This window comes from Phaethon lepturus, unplaced genomic scaffold (genome assembly GCF_000687285.1).
Source record: "Phaethon lepturus isolate BGI_N335 unplaced genomic scaffold, ASM68728v1 scaffold923, whole genome shotgun sequence".
In the NCBI taxonomy this organism is placed as follows: Eukaryota; Metazoa; Chordata; class Aves; order Phaethontiformes; family Phaethontidae; genus Phaethon; species Phaethon lepturus.
This window is the reverse complement of record NW_010530995.1, coordinates 65,456-89,476: the sequence shown is the minus strand read 5'-3', so window position 1 is coordinate 89,476 and position 24,021 is coordinate 65,456. Positions and strand designations below refer to the sequence as shown.

General features: G+C 37.9%; 1 protein-coding gene across 1 annotated transcript in view; it reads right to left on the bottom strand.

Annotated features, from left to right (window-relative positions):
- Positions 1 to 306: 306 nt before the first annotated feature.
- Positions 307 to 24,021, bottom strand: part of SPON1 (spondin 1, extracellular matrix protein) — a 35,686-nt gene continuing 11,971 nt past the window's right edge. Inside the window, exons 3-11 of the mRNA XM_010284404.1 lie at positions 7,722 to 7,923; positions 6,514 to 6,654; positions 6,058 to 6,133; positions 5,439 to 5,621; positions 4,928 to 5,098; positions 4,647 to 4,814; positions 3,585 to 3,749; positions 2,001 to 2,264; positions 307 to 1,144 (exon numbers count right to left, since the gene is read on the bottom strand). Of these exons, the coding sequence (XP_010282706.1) occupies positions 981 to 1,144; positions 2,001 to 2,264; positions 3,585 to 3,749; positions 4,647 to 4,814; positions 4,928 to 5,098; positions 5,439 to 5,621; positions 6,058 to 6,133; positions 6,514 to 6,654; positions 7,722 to 7,923 (1,534 nt within the window). The 3' untranslated portion in view covers positions 307 to 980. The remainder of the gene's footprint in view (positions 1,145 to 2,000; positions 2,265 to 3,584; positions 3,750 to 4,646; positions 4,815 to 4,927; positions 5,099 to 5,438; positions 5,622 to 6,057; positions 6,134 to 6,513; positions 6,655 to 7,721; positions 7,924 to 24,021) is intronic.

The following is a 24,021-nucleotide window of genomic DNA, read 5'->3' as shown; positions in this document are numbered from 1 at the left end:
TGTCATTGTTTCATTTCAGAGGCTCCCTTCCCTTCGTTTGTTGTAAGGGATGCATGAGAAAACCTGGCTCAGCTTTTCTCTACTGTTTTTATTATATTTTAAACCTCTTTCTTCGCCTGCGATTAACATCGTCATGAAACTGAACCAAATTTTTTAGCATCTCTCATGTGGAAGCCTTTCTGAGACACAGCTGTTGCAAGACTCTGCTTGGACCAATTTCTATTAGTTCTGTGTCCATTTTGTGAGGCAATGTGTAGACCCAATATAAGAATATGGCACCTAAATATATGACAACATTCACATATTTTCTTTGTGTGCTGTTTTGACCGTGACAATGGAGCAGGCAGACATCACTATTGTGCTGCACAAATCATTTCCTTTTTAAGTTTTGAAGAAACAAAGACCATTTCTCATGGACATAGCATCCATGTGAAGAAAAGTATATAGGATAATAATTGTAACTATCAGCTTAATCCAATAGTGTAAAAAGATAAACATGCACCTTTAGTATTATTGAACCAGCATTACTGAAATTACTCCTTGGCATAGTTGTGTAATCACGTAGGCACTGCTTTGGATTTTCAAAATCAAATCGAGAGAGAAATCCTCCCACATATGGAACGTGTCACTTTAACTTAGTTATGTTAATATGCATGCATCCCATGTCTTTACAAGTAGTATTTCTATATGGCTATTCCATGTCCACAGATATGTCTGTATTTTAGTTAAATGACTCATAATGACTTACTATTTTTATGCATTAAGGGCTGGCTGGAGTACCAAAGATTTACTCTCAGCATAAATCTGTGAGGAAATATTTATAAAATATATTTCTTGCACCAGCAAGACTAAAAAGCAAACCACACTGCAAAAATGAAAACTAATATACACTTTATATTATTTTTTTTTGTTTTAAAAACCAAACCAAGGTTGACTTTCCATTTAGCTCAGAGTGCATCACGTGGAAGCCTTGTATTTTGTTAACAAGGATGAACATTACATGCTCTTAGCTCCTTTTTGTCTTTGCAACTAGTAAACTGAGTACTTTTGGACCTCTTCTTTACCATCATGTAGCGTTCCTGAATTCCACCTCCACAGAGTGTAGAACATTCTGTCCAAGCAGTCCATGGTTTCAGCCTACAAACTGAAAGAATAAGTCATTTGATTAAGTTCTTGGTATTTTGGTCTAACCTATGTATCTCAATATGTGTACCACTATGCACGTGTGCAGGCTTACTTACATCTTTTGAATCTAAGACAGCATATTGCCTAGTTTATGACAGTAGGAATTAAGAAACCCCAGTTAAGTTTAATCAAAGTGCATTTGTCAAACACTGAAAAAATGTATTAAACAAGAAATTTACATTATAAAGTACAGATAAAATTAAGAAACTGTTAAATGTCAGACAAGCAAGAACCACAACTTAGCAGTAATTCACATGTGGATAATGTAAACTATACCACAAGATGTTATGTTTTATTGATTTGAGGCATCAGTGCTTGATAATACTGTCCCTTATTGAAAAAGGAGTCCAACCAGATCTCTCGGACTAGTCTGAGACTGAACCAGATTATTGAGGCGGATCAATTCAGTTTTGAAATTCAGCACTGGATCCAGGAATAAGTACTTTCAAAGTTCAAAAGTAACTGGATGCAAAGGTTACCACCCAGGTCTGCAGAAATTGCAATCAGGCCTTTGCCAGGTCTAAGTTCGAGATGTTTTTCACATTCCACACTTCGTAGTGAAGAAGCTAAAATATTTGCAGTGATGGGACATGGACAGATGTGAGCCTTTCTCCATTGTGCCCTAAACTTAGGTCACACGGTTTTAGTGACAGGCAAACGCCGAAAGTGGCCATGCTTTACTTCATTGCTAAAACTTTCCCTAGACTGAAATGCTGAAAATGTTCTCGCAGCATGAAGCGGAGCTGCTCACAAACTCCTGTTATGCAGAAAGGAAAAATAGACATGAACGTGCTAAAAAATGGTTTCACACTCACCTGGATATTGCTCACTATCTAAATTTTTTTTTGCTTGTTCGCTTCTCCTTTTTTCCCGGGCCTCTTTCCAGCGCCTTTTTTCCATACCTGGGCCTCTCAGGCACTTCCTTACTCGACATTTGGTACGTTGGACAGTTTCTGGGCATGCTGTTCCTCCAAACTGTGGTTCTATTTTAATCATTCTTGTCCTGATCATATGGCCCTTTCCACATGAGGTATTGCATTCGGACCACTGGGACCACTCTGTTAATTCACAGTCAATGGCTGCAAAGAATGAGAAATATTACAGGAAAGCCATGAAATCAAAACATAACGTCAAGAAGAAACACACAGATGTGCCTAATGACCTTTTTACACCCTAAATACATGAACACAACTTAAGCCTCCAGTCTTCCCAGCAAATGTTGTGAGGCTACATGTCAAAAATTTCAGAGTCCATTTCTAGCAGAACTATTATTTGACACTTTCCTCAATTTCTTTTTCAAGAAAAATTACACTAAGATTGCAAAGAACGTATGAATAGTTCTCCTGTGCCGCCTTCAGTTTTCCCACCTATATGTCTGTTTCATAATGAAAAGCTGTTAAAATTTGAGTTATATCTACAAAGAATCTGATACCTCTGAGATCTAAACCTTGCTTTACTAGTAGTGTTATGCAATAAACAAGATTCACTAATACCATCATGTCTTAAAAGTTTTAGTCTTTTAGCGCTACTTAAAGCTTACAGCCCCAGTGAATAATAATCAAAATGATATTTCACATTATTTAAGAAAAGCTGAACTATGAAATTACAGTGTAAAAGCCTTTTTAACCAATGCTTTCTGTGAAAAATAATGTAATTCGTTATAAAGCCTCCTAAACCAGCTGGCAACAGGACACTAAAAGCAATCATATCTTATTCATTCGTCAGCATCTTAGGCTATCAATCACGCTTCCAAAGACTGCAAAGCAACTAGAAGTTTGCACCACCCAAAAAGGGGAGGATTTTAGTGGAGTAAGGTAAAAAAATCAACGCAGCTGTCTCCACACCGTCCGCTGGCTCATATGATATTCCAGGTTGCAAAGAGGTGTAGATCAGTAAAAAGGTTATGGTACAGTTCAGAGATGTATCAAAGATGGAATGAGCCTCTTTTGCGCTCTTTCTGTGAGCTAAAAGAATCACACAAGTGATTTTAATCCTCCCTTCCTTTTCCTTTCTTCCCTCCTTCCCTTCCTTCCTCACGTTCTGCATTTGAGTAAAAAATGGGGTTTGTAATTCTGACTTACTATTGGGAAGTGCACAAACTGTTGCCTGAGGTTGTGTGTTAAATATGCAGAAACTGTGTATCTAAAGCAATGTTTGTCATCAGCGTTGGGTTTAGTAAGGCAAGCTGAAATTTAGACATGGTCATATTCCAGCTCTCAACAGCTGAAAGTGCATGATAATACTACTACTACTACTGCAACAATTAAAAAAAAAAAAAATCTGCAGTTGATATCACTCCTATCTAAGAAGTGATGCTGAAAAATGGTGATAAAATTTTGACCCATGGACTATGACACTCATAATTAGCTGCCTCTTTCCAGAGAGCTTCCCACACTTACGACATTCGGGCAGCATGCACTTTTCTGCTTGTTCCAGCTCCTCATTGCAGTCTCCAAGCTCAGCAGCAGATTTCAGCATCCTTTGCCGGGTTCGCATTCCCTTCCCACATGTTACACTGCAGTCACTCCATTCAGACCAGGGAGAGAGTAGGCAGGGGATGGTATCTAATATGAAAATAAAAAGGTAATGAATTCTTGTTATACGTAAATTACGAAGGTATACGCTTTGAAAATAATACAGGTGGAAAACGTACTATGTTTTATCTGTCATCAACCAATTATACTTTGTTGTCACTTTGGACAAAATGAATCACAAGCTGACTGATGTTGCTGAAGAAGAAAACACTATATTAAATTGAAAGGTTGGCTTGGTTTTAACACATTTTCTTTGCTATCTTTTTCAGTATCTTATTCATATCTGCAGAGTCCCAATACTTCGGTGGAATAAATAGATTAAGAAGGTATGTTTCAATCATAATTCCTGTAAAAAACCCTGGATTGTTGCAGTGGACAGAACTGGAAGTCAAATTTATATAGTCTAAAATGTGATATATCCGCATTCTATCTACCAAAAAAACTTTTTAAACTTATTTTTTTTCTGTCTTTGATGAAAATCTGAACATTTCATAAGAAATTAAAATTAATAGTCACAGTAAGGGTGATACTGGCTGCACAAAAGGACCATCTCCATTTCTGAACTGTTCATGGTCTAAAAGGAGAGGGCACTGTTTTATTCTAGCCTTATGATTAAATATACCTAATACTCCATAAATTAGAGTTGCTTATGTATGGCTTGCTAATATGCACGTCACTGTACGTGATGTGCGTATGGTAATATGTGATAATACGCGACATGGTAATAGCATACCACTGAATATTTTTTACTGATACTCTCATTCTGTTGGTGTAATGTACTTAATGCACATTCCTGAAGGGATCTAATTTTAAGGAGGAGAAGAAAAAGCAACATTGCTTCTGGTTTCGCTACATTCTTTGTGTGATGGAGCAACGTGTCAGAAATGATGCCTCTATAGCAGAGGAGATAAACTCATGGACACTTACGGCATTCGGGCATCATGCATTTCTCCGCCTCTGTAGTTTCTGCCTTGCACATGGATCCATCAGCGGGAGTCATCTTGATCATTCTGTGTCGTCTCTTCATCCCTGTGCCGCAGCTAGCACTGCATTCATCCCACTCTCCCCATTCGGTGACGAGGCAGCTGCTAGGGGCTATTCAAAATGGGCAGAGGAAGACATTTCACTGGTAGAGCTCATATAAAAAAAATGCTTTGGGCATTTCTCCTGCTATTGTCTGGATTTGACAAAGCGAATTAAATACTTACAACATTCCTCGTTTACAATACATTTCTCAGTCTCTTCAGTAGGCACTTTGCACATAGAGCCATCTTCAGGGAATTGTTTCACATATCTCTCTCTAGATCGTGTTCCCATCCCACAGGAAACACTACAGGGGGACCACGTAATCCAGTCAGACATCATGCAAGTGGAACCATCTAAAATACAGAGAACCATTTCAACGGCTACTATTAACATCCTTGCTGATAAATCTTTAGCTACCTATTTGTGTGCAGTATCACTGTTATGCTGCCTCTCACATTCTACTCTCTCCTCTGCTGCTTACTTTTCTCCTTTCCTTTATACTTCTCCATACATCAGGCACCGACTCAGCTGAACTGCAGAATTGACCAGAGACAGAGTCAACTTACATTCTTCAGCAATTATTCCTCTCTTTGCCATAACCCAACTCATACAGCAACCAATAGCTTTAAGAACTTTAAAGGAAAAATAAACGCTACAAAGTGCTCTTCTCTACCACCCTTTCCTCGTGATTACCTTCATCGCTGCAGCCTGGACCCATGCATGGCTGAAAATCTTGGGTATCTGGACAGGGCACACTGAGGTCCAGCTGAGCTTTAAGCATTCTCTGCCTCATCCTCTTGCCCTTTTCACAGGTAGAAGAGCTGCAGGCTGACCATGGGGACCAGTTTGAATATATGCAGGTCTCAGGGGTATCATCTAAAAAGTAAGAACAGGCAGTGAACATTAAAAATAGATTGTCCTCGATCTGCTTCTCTCTACTTGGCTTGTGATTACTTTAGAGGCTGATACATTCTTTCTTCCTACAACCTATCTTCTCCATTTTTAACCCAAAGGGAAAAAAAAAAAAGACTAATTACCAACTTTCACTAAAAAAATATATCTTTTTATTTGAACTCCAAAAAGCTTCTCTTATTGCTTTTATTGTTATTGATATCTCCCAGGTATGCACGCAATTTCTTTGCAGTATAAGGGAAGGCTAATAGTAGATGCCAGAAAAGACAAAAACCTAAATCACTTTTTGGCACTGAGTGGGACTTTTGCTCCTAAGTCAGTTTTGTACTTTATCTAGAAATGACAGTAGACAATGGAACAAAATATAAATTAGTACAGCACAAACTAATTTAAAAAGTACCTTCTTCTTTTTCCTCTGGTGCTAGGTCTGCCACAATGTCATCTACGTTATCAGGTACGATATTGCATTGCTCTCCCTGCAAAGACATTATTGTGGAGATTGGATATAGGAAACTCATACCTGTACACAGTGAGAGGCGTTAAAACAGTACACTGTGAGGCACTATTGCATCTGCAGCACTTTTTTCTCTTCTAATTCCTATGCATACTTTAAAAAAAATCCCCAATTAAGCAGATGCAGAAATTACCAGAAGTATGATAAATAATACCTTAATATAGGTTTAAATTTAAAAAACAGTTTTAGTTCTTTTCTGTCATTATCTTTGTTGTGGGTATGTTAAGGAGTGTAGATTTGGAGGGAGGGGACAGGAAGGATTGGGTTTTTTTGGTTTATGAAGTGGTGTTTTTTGCTTGCTTGAGAATATTTTTTATATATATGGATATATATAAAAAATACCTTGCGTGCAATTCTTTCAATGACAACTCTAGCTACCAGCTTGATAGATCCTCCTTCTGGATCATAAAATGGACTTTGAGGATGATCTAAACTTGTAAGTGGCCTGATCTTCTCTTGAGGCACTGTAGGTTTGTTAGGAGACTGCAATGAAAAAGAAAAAAAAATGTTAAAAAAGAAACTAATAATTATTATTAATAGTATAATTAATCTGCAGAAACAAAAACTTTTCCAAAATGCTAAATGGGGAAATTCCAATATAAGATCAACTCAGTACGTTCATACTTAATGGTAAGATGTTGGTTTTGTGGGTTTTTTTGTCAGGAAGCACCTCTCTAACCCTTTGGGATTCAACCCTGAAGCTGGGCTCACGATAAGCTGTATGCCTTGTTGGGTGGTTAGATAACTACGTTAACAAAAAAAAAGTAATTTAGTATGCCTCCAAAGCTGCATTATAACTGGATAAATTCCCTAGGTTCTAAAGAGACCAGGTCTGAATGAAAACAACCACCATCTTCTGTCATCTGAAAATGTGTGTGGTATGTGGAATTATGCGTGGTATTAGAGGATGTGACTGATCTTGCCTAACTACAGCTGTCTATGCTGACTGTACAGACACATAATATAGGTACAGTTGTCACCCGTGGAGACCTAACCCGTTTAGTAATTTGACGTATTCTGTGTGACATAACTCATTTGGTCAAACCGAGGACTTTACCTGAGGATGGTGTGAATGTCTTCCTAGATTGAGAGAGTGACAGAGACAGAGAAAATGGATGATTTTGGAGTCTTGTAGTGATGAGAAGTCCAGAGTTTCAATCCCTGCAAGTTTTCTGTGCCAAGCAGAATGGTTGGCATTGGGTTGAAACAGTAGAAAACTGAAGTTGACGTGGCCGCTGATGAACACAGATCTGTATCGAAGGGCTTGGACACCTTAACGCCTAGTTTTGAGCAAAATCCTCCTTTTTTTTGATAGGTGAATATAATAATATCCCAGGTGACTGAAATATTATCCCATTAATAATAACGCTCAGGGAATTCAGGCGGACAGTAACTGTAGCTAGCATCTGTCTAAATGAGTTTCAATTCATTATAAGCAAAATTTTGACTAGAGCGGTATGAAGGCATATATGGCATTAACCGTGGATCAAATAGCTTTCATTCTTCACATAAACTTTATGTTTTGAGTATATTACAAATAGTCCACATACCTCATAGGTAACGCCACTGTCTGTGCCAGCATCCCAGGGTATTAAATCCTGAACGACTTTCTGAACCCAGCCGCAGTCCTTGGTACAGAGGTCTTCGGCAGAGAGACCCACGTTCCAGTCCGGGCTGGGGCCGAGCATGGTGAGGAAGGACATCAGGTGCCGGTGACGATCGACAGAAAACTCAGCAGAGGGAGCAGCTCTCCTGCAAATTGGCCATAGGAAGACTATTAACAACTGAATCCAGATTTGCTGTTAGAGGGCAATGAAACTGGTGCTTCAGACTGGGAAATGCTGAACATCGGCATGACACTCTGTATCTGGTACGTGGGGGTGGAGAAGCAGGACAGGGAGAGGACTCCTGCTCAGCACTCCCTAGTTTCAGTCTCCATCTACCATCTGAGAAACAGCTTTGACATCCTTCAAGGAGGTTTTACAGTTTAATGGGTGAGAGATGTAGCAATAAAGAGCTGCAGCAGAATGCTTATGTCTTAGTTGTGTAATAATAGTAACAACAAAATCTGTCACGGCACTTACAAAAATTTATAGTAAAGCAGTAGAGAATTACCGTGAGGTTTTGATTGCTGGGATACCTTTCACATACACACACACACACACACACACACACACACACGCCCACCCAGAGATAACACAAATTCCAATGCCAAAGTGCTACTGTGTGCATGTGTGCGAAAAAGCACTCTTAATAGAGTTTTAGTGCTCATATAAGTGAGAGATTAATGGCCACTGCCACCCCTGGAGAGTTCAGCCAAGACTTTTGCAGGTTTCTGCCAGTGTATTTGAAAACACCTCTATTCATCTGGCCTTCGTCAGCTGTTCCCTTAGGAAGAAATCGTGCTGAATCATGCAGCGCTCCGCGATGCTGACGAGCAACTGTCACATTCCTATGCAAATGGAAAATAAAATCAGGCCTGAGCTGGAGGTTTCTGCTCACAGATGAAAACCCAGACCTCTTCGTGGCATCTGTCTCATCAGTAAAAAGAAACGTGGAGTTATTTAAAATATGATTTTGGCAATTCTGCTCTACCAAATACTGGTCTGACATCAACCCAAGTTTTCTTCAGTTACAGGACTTGGATCAATACAGAGTCAAGTTGTTTTTTCTGGGTGGTTTTCTCAATTTTATGCCAAAACACACTGCTTTATGAGTATCTAAAGACCAAGTTTATTTTTAATGTAAGGTATTTTTACAGTGTTATTCATCTTCCCTTTTTGTGTTAGGTAGCTGTATACATATAATGCACATACACTGCTCTTCTCTAGTCATAAGGAGTTTATTCTTCCTACTAAATGCTTGCGTGCCTGTAAAAATGTGGCATTTCATTTGTGTATTTTTTCTGGTTCATAGCATCCTCAGCACATTAGGGAAAAACAGAACAACCCAAAGACAATGATTTTGAGTGGTTATCGTGCAGTTTCAAATGTAAGATGTCTAAGTTAGAGTAGCTAGTTCCCCTTGAAGAGGCAAACTGCAGAAGTCACCATTTGTTAATGGGTAAAACGTTCCGGCCACTTCTGTTTCCAGAGTCTTTTGAAGTTTTTTCTTACTGTCTAAATTATCTTACATTGAATTAAAGACTGAGTAGAAGAGTTTCTAAGCATTTGATGACATTAATCCTGCCTTTCCCAGAAAGAGATGCAAATGCCTTTTTTTGTCATGACGCATAGAATTCTGATTTCAGTGGAACAATTTGTCTAATGTAAAGTAATAAAATAATGAACGACGGTATCAACTTCGCTCTGTGAAAACAGTATCTTGATATATTTGTCAAGTACATAGCAGTGATTAGTCTTAAAAAGCCTGCTAAGTTACTTCAATTAACTAAAGGATTTACTGCATTATAAGGGTTTCTAAGAATTCCCTATAGAAATTTTATATTTAAACCAGTACACAGCAGAACTCTAAACAATACACAGTAAAGATAACAGAGAGGTGTGTTTGTATACCTGGTCTTTAGATTAAGAATACGTCTAATATGGACATTGCAGAATAGAGACGCGGGTCAGCTCTTCCAGGAGGAACGCAAGGGCAGCGTGGAGCCGCTCACTACTGCGTCCGGCAGCCGAGCTGATACCAAGTCCGCTGGTACGTATTGCCTGATATTACGTTCAATGCTCTGTGCACACGTGCTCGCAGGAAAGACGAGACAGGCAGACACAATCACACCGTTTAAAGGCGGGGGGTTGGAAATCACTTGACTACTTTTGACACATTATAATGGAAATCTTTCATCACCTGCTATTCTTGTGATAGACACGTACAATTAAGGCTTTGGATGCTTTGTTAGGAAAGTAAATAATAATCATGTTAGTAATATGAATCAAAATTAATTGTGTATTTAAATTATATCTGTATCAATATTGAAACTGTGTAAAGGAACACTTCAGTAGGAGGTACGCTTTGCCTACAAGCCTTTGCATGTGTTAAATTATATCAGCAAACTGGAGCCTCCCATAATTTTCCAATTTCAAAGCGCTTCACAAAAATTACCTACCTTCGGCTCCTTCTTAAAGACAGATAGCTAGTTTCATGGCCATTTTACTGTATTTTATCCCACAACTGTTTAACACAGAAATATAAAAATTAATAGAGGATGAATGGAGGTAGGTTTTCTCCTCTTCCTTCCTCCATTCTTGTGCAGACATGTACACAACGCACTGCTTTATCTGCAGTGCAGCATAATGTGCTAGGTTGGACACTTTAGAATTTTTTACATGCAGGGTTTACAAATGACTTATTTAAAATATGTATTATCATAAAATGTATTTCTTGTATTTGCTACTTTCTTAATTTCTGCGTGGATACTCGTAAGCAGTATGCATACAAATTTGAACCACAGTTGCATAATGTTACCCAATATTCACAGTCCTTCCTGAGTCGCTGTAATTAAGGAAGAGAAACGGGCTGATCTAAGGCACAGTTGATGACTACTACCTAGGTGTAGAGATAGGCACTGATTGGTCTTCTACAACAGAGATCTTTGTTAGGTTTTGTTTGTTTGTTGTTATTTTTAATAAAATGACAAAGCTCAAATGTTTCCAGAATCCACATGAATGACGAATTTATGAAGCTGGCAGGAACCTAAATCCTCCTACGCATACCTCAACAACATGTCTTGCTCAAATGTCCCAAGATTGGCCTATGGATCTCCCTGAAGGAAACTAGTGTAAAAATGCACACAAATGCACACAAATATATATTGATATTTGAAGGCTTTTAAATTTTAAGGAAGTTTTCTTCTGTGACAGGTGGAGCATGTTTGGTAACATTCACAGGAAAAGCCTACAATTTGTAACTGCTGTGAATTTGCTGTAAGAGCCAAATATGTCCCTTTTCCTTCCCCTACACTGGTACATGCATAAAAACAGTGGTGAATAAGAGTGGCAAAGCGAATCCTGAACATCAGGTAAGTTCTAGGTGACAACCTTGGGAGCCCCGCAGGGCTGGGGAATCCTGCTTTTGAAGCCGGCGGTACTTTTCCACCGCGAGCCTGAGCAGCCTGCTGACAATTCCTGTCGCACAGTACAGAGTGAAGCAAAGTACTAGACAGTGTCCTGCATCCTAATGTTTTCCATTTTCTTTGTTGTTATTCTATTTTCTTTGTGTCGGCATGATTTGGATCGACAGCTATAGGGACGCCATATACTGAGCAGCATAAGGAAATGCTCTTTTTCCCCGTTTGTCTGTCTGTTTGTTTTTAAGGTTATAAAAGAGCGCAAATATGATTTTGCTTTACAAGTTTTTTTCCCTAAGTGACAATCTAGTTGCTATCACTGTTGGGGGTGGGGGGTTAAGCAAGCCTTTGACAAGCCAGCAGAAAACTCAACTTGCTACAAGACACGTTTTTGAGTGTTGAATCAATACTGCTGTGTTCTATCGCTATCCCTGTGAAAGGAAGGATGCTTGTGGAGAGTTACTGGATAGAAACAGTGAAAATAATAGTTTGCTGAATAAAACTTTGAGGTTACTTTTGATTTAATATTTGATTAGTATACAAGTAAAAGAAGTAGAACAAGGCAGCCCAAGCATGTGCTCCTTGTCTCTATGATACTAACTAGCTCAACAAATAAGATGACTTACAAGGTTGAGCTTGTACCGTTGGAAACAATGTGAATTTTACTACTGGATGCTATGTGTATTATATTTGTATAAGAAAGCTGTTTGCCTCACCCATGCATAAAGAATTTTGCAGCAACACAAAAGCCTGTTATATAAGGTCAGATCTGAACATGAAAAGCATCTGTATTTCCATAGCAAAGTGCAGTGTAGTGCAGAGAATCTCTTGCTAGCTGTTAAACAAACCAGGTTGTCTACTGGAAATGATTCTAGCTATGGCAGCACAAATGCAAATAATTTTTTCAAATATATTAAAACAATGTATTAGATGTTTGTTATGCAGCAGTGGAGGAAACGCCAAAAGCCTAAAACATCTTCAGAAATACTGAATTTGTGCAGTGCTTCACAGTCATCCGAGCTCTGACTTCAGTTGTGGGTGAAGAAAAATGCTGAGATTAAGTGGGCTTATTAGAGAGAACTGGAGAGTGTTAAAATACTAATTGTTATGATAGCTGTTTGAAATAAAACTCTAATTCAGGTAGTTTTATATATTTTATGCTTGGAAAAAAAATTCTGATTGATTCCATGGATTTAATAACTACATGGATGTTATGGTAGTTTGAAATAGCTTAAACCTCTCTGGGTTTCTTCACAGAGCTGTGTTAAGGTATAATTGTCCTTAGCCTATTATTAGAGTCTGGATACTAGATTCATTTGAGTGTGCCAGGATCTGCTCTTGGTGTGCTAAGGACAAGGCAGTAGCCTTTTCAGACGGGAAGAAAAAAGTGTAAACACAAGAGAAGCCAGTCCAAGTCTGACGACCGTCGGAGGGAGTAGTTGAGAGTTGAGTTGGTTGAGAGCGCCGTGGGCCACATTGCCGCTGGTTTAGCGTCAGTTCTAGGTGTTGCTGATGATGTGAAAACACTATTTTTTTAAGCTGAGAATTTAGATGATTACATAGATCATGAAAACTGCATATTTTAGAGAAATAGTAAATGAATTGCCTATTATACCTCTAGTCAGCAAAAGCGACGCCCTTCTTTTTTAGAAGCTTACACTACGTCACATATACGCTTTCCAGAATGAACAATCTATTTATTCATCTTTAGAACTTTTTGCTGTTGATACAAATAACATTATAAGCATGGAAACACATTTCACGCCTCTGAACTTCCAGCTCTGCACCTCCTGCCTACCAGCAGCCCCTACGCAACATCTGCTTTATTAAATAAACTTCATAACTCATAACATCCTGAGAAGTACACTAGCTTCAAAGAAAAGAAATAAAGAAAATTAAGATCTAAAATTGGATGGAAAATACTACTGTCCGAGAAGTCTGCAACTAACAGAACAAATTAGATGGCATGTATAGATGATGTATTATTAAGAAAACCATTTATGAAGCACTACAAAAGAATGAGTACCATTACATGAACAACAAAGTTTTATGTGCAGATGTCAACACCTGAACACAAAACCAGAATTTCAGAATTGCACAGAAGGAGGGAGAGAATCCTTCTTAAGTAAGTTCTGCTTAAAGGCAGGGCAGGTAAGCATTTAACCTAATGAATAATTTAAACATGTGCATGTCCCAAAAGAGCCAGAGAAAAGAAAACTACAATAAAATGAAAACCGAGACAATAAAATTTGACTGACATCCATATAAAAAGGTTGAAAAGCACTTTCATGCCAAGCTGTTATTGTCTCTGAACACCAAATCAGAGGAAGTGACAGTAGGAGTTTGGGTATTTCATTTCATAATGAAAGAATAAAGAAAGCCACAACAAATTCTCATACGTTTACCTTTTGCACTACACAAAAGTCTGCATAACAACCTCTTACTTTGCTGTATGTTAGCTCTTAAAATGAGAATGTTGCCTATAATCCGCTAAAAGAAATGGATATATAATTGCATATACAACTAAGGGATTACATCATCACCATTGACATGAAAGCCACTAATCAGAACAAATATTGTTCTAACGCATCATTAATCTGAGTATTTTTTTAAGAGCATTACAAAAGGAAGGGACCTTGTGCAGCACATCTTTCAGACATTTTGATATTGTCATCTAAACGTACCTGAAATGCTACTTCAGATAATAATGATATGATATATTATTCATTAATATACCAGCTATTTGATTTAGTACCTTCAGAATGGGTATCCCTTAATGATACGATTAAGAAATGTGAACAGGCTTTTCCTCACTGAAAAAAACTCCCAGATATCTCAAGTTAGGATTGCAATGTCTGAAAACTGCTGAATGTTGTGTTTGCTATTTGCAGGTGGTCACAAACCGGTTGGGTGTGGTTACCCCACATGGTGCTGTCACCATTTGCTCCTGTTTGGAATAACTTCATGTCACTTTTTAGATCACTAAATGTGCATTTACAATCAGACCATGTTTCAGGAATCCTTTTGCAATATATGGCATTACTGCGTTTTATCCAGGACAGGCTGACTACAAAGCTAAAGGACTCTGCCTGTACGAATTCAGGAAACTTCTCTCTCCTACACTTCCTCAGAGCTTTGGGGCTACAAATTGTCTGCCCCGAGTAATTACAGCTGTATTTACAAAGGAAACCCCACAGGACATTGTAAGAAAGAGCACTGTTGCTTTGTATCTCCATTTCACCTGGCTAATCTACAACGCCCTGACCATGTACTGTTGCTCCTGAGAAACAGAGGTGAGAGATCAGTTCTTTTACCCACCGTAAGAACCATCACAGCCAGATTTCCGATCCTTTCCTCTCCCGTTACAATATCAGATAAACAGCATCGACCTATTTATGAGACTGTTTTAGCATGAACTCTGGTTTGCTATCAATTTAATTTATTCTGAGTGCCAGATTACAGCAAATAACTCCTTTTCACAAAAATTACAATGAGGCTACTTATTGGAATATCTACAAAATGTAGATACTCCTTCAAATTCTTGTCAAAGATTTTAAAACAGTATTGTCATGCATTTCAAGACCATTTATTTTTGAAGTGTCGGAATTGCATTTTACATTTCTCCAGTCCCAGTGCAATCTCTGAAGATGTCCAACATCTCGACACCATTATTAATACAATACACGTTCCATTTCATTCAGCATCTATATCCTTCTAACCTACAGATGCCCTCTGGTGTCTGGAGACGTGAATTAGAGTAAATGTTTAATTATCATTACATTGATAACCACGCAAAGAGATAACAATTGGAAGTCTGAAATTTTGCATATAGATATCTGTTCACTAGAAATGGAAAGTTGTTCCAGCTACTCGGCGAGTATTTACACAAGAATGAGGAGTCAGGTTTAGTATGTAGACTTATAATTGCATGAAAATAATGCATACATGATTACTCATGAAATTAGAAAGGGAAATTATTTTGGCTCAAGGAAAGACAACAGATGGTTGGGAAACAATCATAAAACAGTCTAAACCAATGGGAGGAACATGTAAAGAAAAGAAAACAAAAGCAAGGATAGAATGGGATGAGTAAGTTTAATTTAACTGGATGGCCATTAATTTCCATGAACAATTAGTATAAAGTTCTTGCAGTGATTGTTCTTAGTTAAATCTTTTCTATGTTTTAATACTCAACTTTTTTCCTTGCCTAGTGACATTCGAATTTTAAATAGAAAGAGTAAATGGTAAGTGATAGAAAATGGAACTGCCATATGTGCTAGCTCTGACAAAAAAATGATCGATACATTTTTTTTTCCTTTTCCAACAAACACATATGTTCTTCCTTTTTTGAGATTGAATTATGAATTCCTTAATGTGGGTGTCAGACCATCTGTCAAACAATGAAGTTTCCCTACGTCTCAATAATACACATAACACTTAAGACATTAATTCTTTTTATAAGAATTATATAGTTTTGTGATTGGGTTTTTTTCATCAACACTTTAAACATGTATATAACTATACAGCCAAAGACTCAGGTAAATATGTTACTTTACAGTAACATGTGACTTCATGCCAAGAGAGGTAGAAATTTGCAACCTTGTGCTGCTAGTATACAACTCAGCATTATTTAGTCCTGTTTTCTGTGAAAAATAAGAGACTATGTTCTTTTCTCATTTAAATGGAGCTCTGTAGAGCCATTGAAATAGAATAACCAAGTTGTGAAGGCAGCATGTGATGTCGAGTTTACTCATTCTTCTTAAGTTCCTAAAATATTAATAAAGTGGAAATTCGCATTATTAAAGCTTTTATCTTATATTAATTATCCAAACATCTACCTGCATTTTGAGCTCAATCACACCCAATATCAAATTTAGATTAATTATAAAAACTGGTAAAAATGCCAATTATTTTATATGGATTTTTAAAATGTGACTTGTCTGAGATTTACTTCAAGCAGTTCTGGTTTTGGTGAAACAAATATTTCTGCTTTTTGGATAAACTTCAGAATTTATATTAAAGAAATCTAAAAACACTAGGAAGATTTTCTGTTTTCAATGTGAAACCATAAATTTACCCTTTAGATCCAATTCTTATGTGGAAGCTTTCATTCTGAAGACAAAGCCTTTTAACAAAAGTCGTTTGGTTAGCTCTGCTGATGCATAAACTGCTCATTCAACACAAATTACTCCCGCGTACAGCTGTCAGGAGTTTACTGACCCTTCTAGGAAGCTTCCAAAGTACTTCAAGGCATACAAGAGGGGATCACCCCGTGGGTTTGGGAAAATGGTCCTTAAGCCATCAACAATTTGGAGGAAAGATATACCGCAGGAAGGAAGGATATACCACTGGAAGTTTTCTGACTTGACATATAGGAATTTAACTATCAGCCAAATGCACAGCTGGAGCACTCAGAATAGTTTCACAGCTCCAGAGGGATTTACGTATTTGCCTTCATCTTATCAGAAGTCACAACAAACTGACTTTTTCCCTATATATTTTTTTGTGTATCAGATTCTCGTTTATGCATTACGATTTCTGATTAGGCTGGGGGTTAGTATTCTTCTATTTTTGACAATATTAAACTTCGCTGGCTTAATCCCAGCTATCTATAAAATCATAAAAGGAGAAAATAGCTGAGCTAGACATACCATTGTGTTGCCATAGAAACAAGCAACTCTCTCTGGCTTCTCATGCCTCTCATTTTGTACACAAAAATCTCCAAACTTTGAAAATGTTTCTTAGTACTAAACTGTCATTTTGTGGAAGGAAACTTCATTTACATCTGGATTGAGGGATATCGGCTTTTACCCCATTTTAGGATAGACAGTGGGAGATAACAAGAGAGATAAGGATTTGTGGGGGGAAAAAAAGCCAGAGATTTTCAGAAATAAAAGAGTAAAAACACATGCTGTAGCGGCACTATTGCAATAAAATGTTGCCATGCAGGAATAAAAGTATATACTTTATAGAACACTAGATTTGGGGCTGGGGGAAAGCAACAGAAATCTTTGCAGGCTATCATCATACTCTATTCCTGGGATGCACGTCATCAAACTACTTAAGTAAGTTAATATGACTTTTAACTATAAGGCTCAAATAGTATGTCCATGCTAGTAAAAGATTACACTTAAAAAAGCAGAGTACCAGAACATGGTATTTCCAGGTTTTTGATGACTGTATCTCTTTGCAGTGTGGCGGATGCCATACAATGCCTAGAAAGTTCTGCAAGTCTTTTATTGTTACTACCGCAGCTTACAGCTGGATTTTTTTTAAAGTCTAAACCCAGAAATATTAATTATTAAAATTACACTCCTGCTCCCTTGTGAGCAGTTGACCATGAAGCCTGAGATTTTTAAAGACAAAGCATTTTCATCATCACTGCATAACAAATACTCTGCAGGAAAGCACTTTTTCTGTACAGAACTAAGACACAATGTCTCATCTAAACAATCAAGTGCATAAATCTGAACAAGATATTTACTTTAACTGATGTGCTTGCATTTCTTCTACAGATAATGTATTTTTCCTCTGAGAACCGGGTTCTTTTTGCCTTTGTTATATTTCTAAGAAAATAGTTGGATTTGACCATTTATTAGTTTTAGGACTTCAAGATCGTTTTTACTTGTAAGAAAAATATCACTTACTGTGGAATCACTAATTAATGAGTGTTTCACATCTACATCTGTCTATATGTTATATAAGCTCAGGTCCTGATTACTTCTTGCAAGAGTAGTGCTGTCGGGCATGATACGGTGTGCAAATGCCAATTCGTGCGTGCTGCTTTCCTCCACTGGTTCCTGCAGTTTCACCAAAATATCTCACTTTTAGCTATTGCAAATTGTTCTGCATTCCGAAAGGCTTCAACCCAAAAATGTTTCCCCCCTCAGTCTGAACTCTGCATTCTCATTTTGTTTTCACTGCATTTCATGGCTTCCACTATGGCTTTTGCAAAGTTCTTGCTCATCTGTTTATGCTTTCTATGGTATCTCAAATAAGGTCAGCTTCTGAAGAAATAACGAGCTACCAGATGTTAACGAGCGATCATAGGAATACTGAGCTCTCTATACATTCATTAAACTTGGTCAGGTGTAGATGAGTTTTTCAGCTCATTAGCAAGTCATTTTTCCAAAACATGGCAATACAAGACCTCCATAGTTAAAGCCATTATAACATTTTCAAGGTAACTAAACCAGTGTAAATGCAAGTGAAACGTTGTATTTTCCTTTAACTTGGCATGACAATTTCAACCTGATTACTTAACATGCAGTGAAATTAAACCAATAGAAAACAAGCTATTGTACTCCGTATCCTACAAGGAGAACTATGATTGATACATAACATTCCCCACATTTGCACTTGTTAAAAAATTAATCCATTGGCCAAATTGACTCAAACAAGAAAACGATTGAGCATGCTATTTCCCTCTGTTCAGGCAAATCCTGAAATCCCTTTCTGCTGTTCTGTGCCAGCACTGAATTGTAATGTGCTTAATGACATCGCACAGCATCCCATGTGAGCACAGAGCGGCAAGTATATGGGTGTTTTATTCAAAATCAGGGGTGTGCTTCTGAGGTGCATTTCCCATTGTGCTTTGATTCATATCCTGGAGCAATCTCGGAGCGCAGACCTGATTTCTTTCCGCTCAATCTAGCCTGGAGCTTTTCCCCTGCGCTCCTGCAGCCGGCAGGCAGCCGCGCTCCATGCGACCAGCGTGGCAGCCACCCAAAGCAATCTCCCATCCCCAAAATTTGTCATTTCCTCAGCACTGTTTCACTCTACAGATCTGCTCCTGTTGCAGTGTATTTCTTACAGATGTAGATAGCTCAGGTAGCTATTCATTATGAAGACTGTTCATGGCTATAAATACATACACTATAGAGATTGTAATGCTTTCACCATAGAATTAAAGTAGGGTGTTAAGTTTAGACAAGACATACCTCACACAAAATCTTTTTCAAATATTCCCAGAGTGCCTATTTAAGGCAAAATATGGGCCATACAATACAACATTACAACTTTTATTCTTATAAAAGCGTATCTGTACTTGGAGAGAGCCACTTAGGGATTTAAAAAATACTTTCAAGCATCTCAAAATTTAAATCTGTCAAGAGAAAAGCACATCATAGTTCTTCAGCAAAAAACTCATATAATTTCTTTTAGGATAACATAGATCCAGTGAGATGTCAAATATAACCACATTTCACTCATCCCACTTCATTACAATGGCAAGTCACTGAGAATAAATTTGTAACCCAGTTCATCAGCCTATTCCTTGATTCAATCTTTCATGCTTTAGCAACTAGCAATTTTATATCCTTTTATTTTCAGTTGTTCATGACGACTTGTTATCAATGAGACAGGCTTGTACAAATTTAATTATTTCTTTGCTGGAAGTTTTCTTTTCCTGGATGCAGCTGTTACTGATTGAAAATCATGCTACTATTAATTCAGTGTACTATGGGTACAGTAAAGTTGCTGTTATAATGGCAATGACTGGTTTGGTTTTTATGGCCAACTTCCCAGCCGTGTGTTAGCCAAGTAATGGTCAACACTACTGTGGTCAAAGATCTGTTCATATTGTAAGCTATTATCTGCAGTAACACCATAAGCTATTTTTCCCACAAGAATCCCTCAAATGGTCGTTAAGGTTTGCTTCAGGCAACAATTTGACACTATTGTAGCATGATAGTTATCTAAGTTGCATTTTTAAACAGTTATTCTTTTTGAACTGTTTGTGCTATCCACGTTACTGTATGGAGAGAGACTGTATTCTCACAAATCGTATTTACATAACTACTTACATGAGCAAAGTCAACTGTATGAAATTGTCCCATATGCTAAATGAATAGTTACCCACCGATGAAATTATTTGCACCTTAGCTTTGGAGTAAATCAGCTAACATTAATGGCATTAGCACCCACACTGACAGAAGAATTTATCTGTAGTATGGAAATTAATCGATTTTTTGGAAGAAAATAGTCTAAAATTGAAGGAATATTGAACTTTGTGAGTAAAGATTGTGTCTCCATGGAGCCTTACAGTACTGTTTTGCTGCTTCTGCAGTAGTACTGCTGGTAATTTCATAACGCATTCTATATAATGATCCAGTACGTAATATATTCTGCAAGGGCCATACTCTTCACAGTTCTGCTACCGTATTAAAGGAAAGAAAATATCTTTCAAAAATCTATTGTAACATCAAAACGTTATCAGTGTCCAAAAGAGCATGTTTTTTTAGAACGGCACTGCGAGCTCCCCTGTGTGCCCCTTTCACACCCCAGCCCCCCAAATGCAGAGCCACCGCAGTTCCCTGGAATCACAAACGCTCTGAAGTCACCAGGTTACAACCACAGTAGAACAAACAGTTGCCCAGGTGACCTGCATTATTTTCTTTTAATTAAAGTAATGTCCCAGCCTTTCGTATGTCTTCACCCTTTCCTCAGCAAATATTTAACAGCTGCCTGGCTTTATAGTTCACTTCATAACAAGAGAGTTAACTCCACTCACTTTCCTCCATTAAAAGAAACTTAAAGGTAACGCAACCTCACGCAGGTCATAAGGTGTTCAATGGGTTAAATGCAGCTGTGGAAGAATATATAAACTTGTAAAGGAAGAAAATTTCTGAACCTTACTTTCTTAAAAGTACAGAGGAAGTGAAAGATAAATGCAGCATTCCACCAATTAGGAGAACACGTCTAACAAGTATGCAAGAAAAATGAGCATTAAAAGGAATAGAAGAAGCAGCCATAAAGAATAAACTTATTTCTATATAACCCTCTGCTGACTCTTAGCCACACTAGGTGAAATTATACATGCATGGTTTGTTTTTTCAAATCATTAGGTGGAACAGTGTTTATAAGCGATTTGTATAATCAAATGTTAATGATATACAGTGGATAGATGATTAAAGGACTATGATATGAGCTTTTCTTATCACTTTGGAGAAAACAACAAATAAAATTTAAACTGTGCTCATTACAGCTGGTTAATTGCAGTTCAGTCTGGATTTTGCCATTCAGAATGCCAGTTAAACCCAAATACAAGTGTGCGTGTTCAACCATGTCTTCTTTTAATTCTCAGATGGGCAGTCTGAGGACTTGCTTAATTAAGCAGCTGAATAATTTACTTATTTCTGATGTCTATTTTTCTAAATTGCATTCTGATACCAATATCAGCTATTTATGGACGGTGCATTACATGGCAGGACAGGAAATAATTTCTGCATTCTTAATGGGGTAGGAAAAGAGCCGCATAACTGAAAGCGAGCAATTAATTAATCTTGGAATTTACTCACCTAGACATCACACAAAACAAAACTTTTGTGACTACAAAATATTTAAAAAAAAAAAAAAGGTAAAGTTTCATTTCATGTGAAATATTTTAAGTGAATGAATAGGAGCTGGAACAACTGCAAAATTCAAACCCCCATCATCTCTATTCAAGTTGATTAAAGAAAATAAGTAAGTGCTTTTCAATGAATTTTTGTTTGTATGCTATGAGGAGTTTGCTGTAGTACTTGTGAATAATTCCGTCAAGCTTTTATAAGATGCTCCAGAAAGACTTATTCACAGAGTTAACTTACAGACATCGTCAGGTCCTTAGTCTCTAGGGCTCTGGGCATGTCATTATTTGTATGTAAAGCCTCTCTCTTATCAAAGCTGAAAGGTGCATTGATTTGAATCTTTGCCTCTCAATGCTGATTAATGTAGATTTAGGAGAGAACACTGGCACTGACTATTTGGCACTGCCATTGGGATTCTGAGTTAGGCACAGCAAAACATCTGGCTCCCGAGGAAACGAGTGAGAGGGGCTTTCTGTCAGGGCTTTGGTGCACCGCTGCGTCCACGCTGAGCCAGGCGGTGACGGCAAGTTAACGAGACGTGCAGCGCGTCCTCTTGCCGGCACGGAGCATCGCCGGGATAATGGCTGTGCAATCAGCTGGGCTAATTTTGTAACGACACCACTAAATGGACCGTATCTTGGTTCTCCGCATTTCCTAAACCGTTAAACACTCTCAGCTCTCAACGAGTCATGTACCTTCTGTCCCTACAGAAGGTGAAAGCATTGGTCTAGGAAGGCCATTTAAGGTGCAGTTATAGGTGGTTGAGGTGGTTTTATTTTGGTGCGTCCAAGCAGCAGCTGATGCAAGACTTGGCAGCAAAGGTGTTGGTGTGAGTCCGTGCCGGGGACTGAACACAGGCTGGGGGCTAACCTGGTCCGAAGGCTGCTCGACGGCACCGTCCCCGCTCTTCTTGTTCTCACGGGCACAGCTAAAGGCAGCTGCGGCATAGCCGCCCGTGCTGCCCTCACACGTGGTGTGATTTCAGCACATACCGACCCTTTTCTGAGATGCCTTAAAGAAGGTAGCTGGCATAAATGGCTTAATTATTTTAACCGTAATATTTATATTAATTAACTGCAGTGAATCATGTCAAAATTAAAAGACGATACAAGGGAATAAGCAACTCGTTGACAGTAGCTATGTTTTAGCAAAAACCGAGGCAACAAGTAAACCAGGAGAAAATGTAAATCTTTTTTTTCTTTCTCGAGTAAGATCACTGATGGAGGCCATGAAACTACTCCGTGTAGCGCTCTCTTTTTCCTCCGACAGCCTCCGTGTTAAGCTCTCCAAACCAAATTGCTCCAAATGTAGACGGTACAGAAGATACTGATTTTGAATATAGCCTGTACATTTTTTTTAATATAACTCTTATTAAAGGAAAAATGCCAGCTTTAGTTGTGGCATGTGTGCACGTACATTTTATCCACATATGCAGTTTAGAAAGAAATAGGTAATTGACACAGATGGATAAGTAAATGAATTTCTCAAATTCTCCAGATAGGTAGGTACAAAAATAAATTACATAAATCCTAAAAAAGATTACTTCTGAAAGATTTTCTGAAAAATCTTTAAAAGATTCCTCCAATAACATATTTATTTTAAGGACAACACAAAAGGAACTGTCTACTTGAGATCTTCATTCTTAAAGACTACTCCATTTATTATTAATGTAATGCAAATGTATGTAATGTTGTCCTTTTTCCAGCACAGAGAAATTAGACAAGTAATGGAAAATCAATTTCAACTAGATCTAAGCAAATTATTTGCAAATTATCATTTACTTTAAAGGTGCATTTTTAATGAACAAAAACGTTGTTTCTTAAGTTGAATTCAGCAAATACCAATCAAAAAAAGAGACAAATCCAAGTGTTATCTTTTCGAAAATTTACCTAATTCTTGCATTCTATTTTAAGTAATGTGATGGTGTTAAAAAAAAAAAAAAAAAGGCTAAAAACCTGGAAATGGAACAAAATATTTTTGTTGTCCAGGAAGAGTCTCTCTTCTAAGGCAGCCAGGGAACTGAAAAACCTATAGTCATTGCATAAGTGCCACAAAATAAAGAGAGAGTGGTTTCTAATTAATAAGAACATGCAGCTGGTCTGTAATTATTCCACACATACCCCTTCCTCATCTTACAAAGCTGGTTAACTCACTGTTTACCAAACATTTTAGCTGTTAATCTCCTTCAGAGAACTCTTCTGCCTCCCCTCCCTTTTCTTGAGGGGCAAAGCCTAGTGATTGCTTTCTTCCTCTGGCTAATCAATATCTAATTATTCCATGCAAAATGGCAAGGCTCGAGCGAGAAGAACACGGTATGTGATAGCAAAGGGGTCTCGCTGTGTAGGTTGCTGGTTTGAATTTCACGTTCAGAGATAGGTGTTACCATTCAACTCACATCAGGAGGAAAGAGAATTAAACCTAGACCTTCCAAGTACCGGGAGAGTCTTCTCCGTATTGGGGGATACCCTTTATTTTGATGAC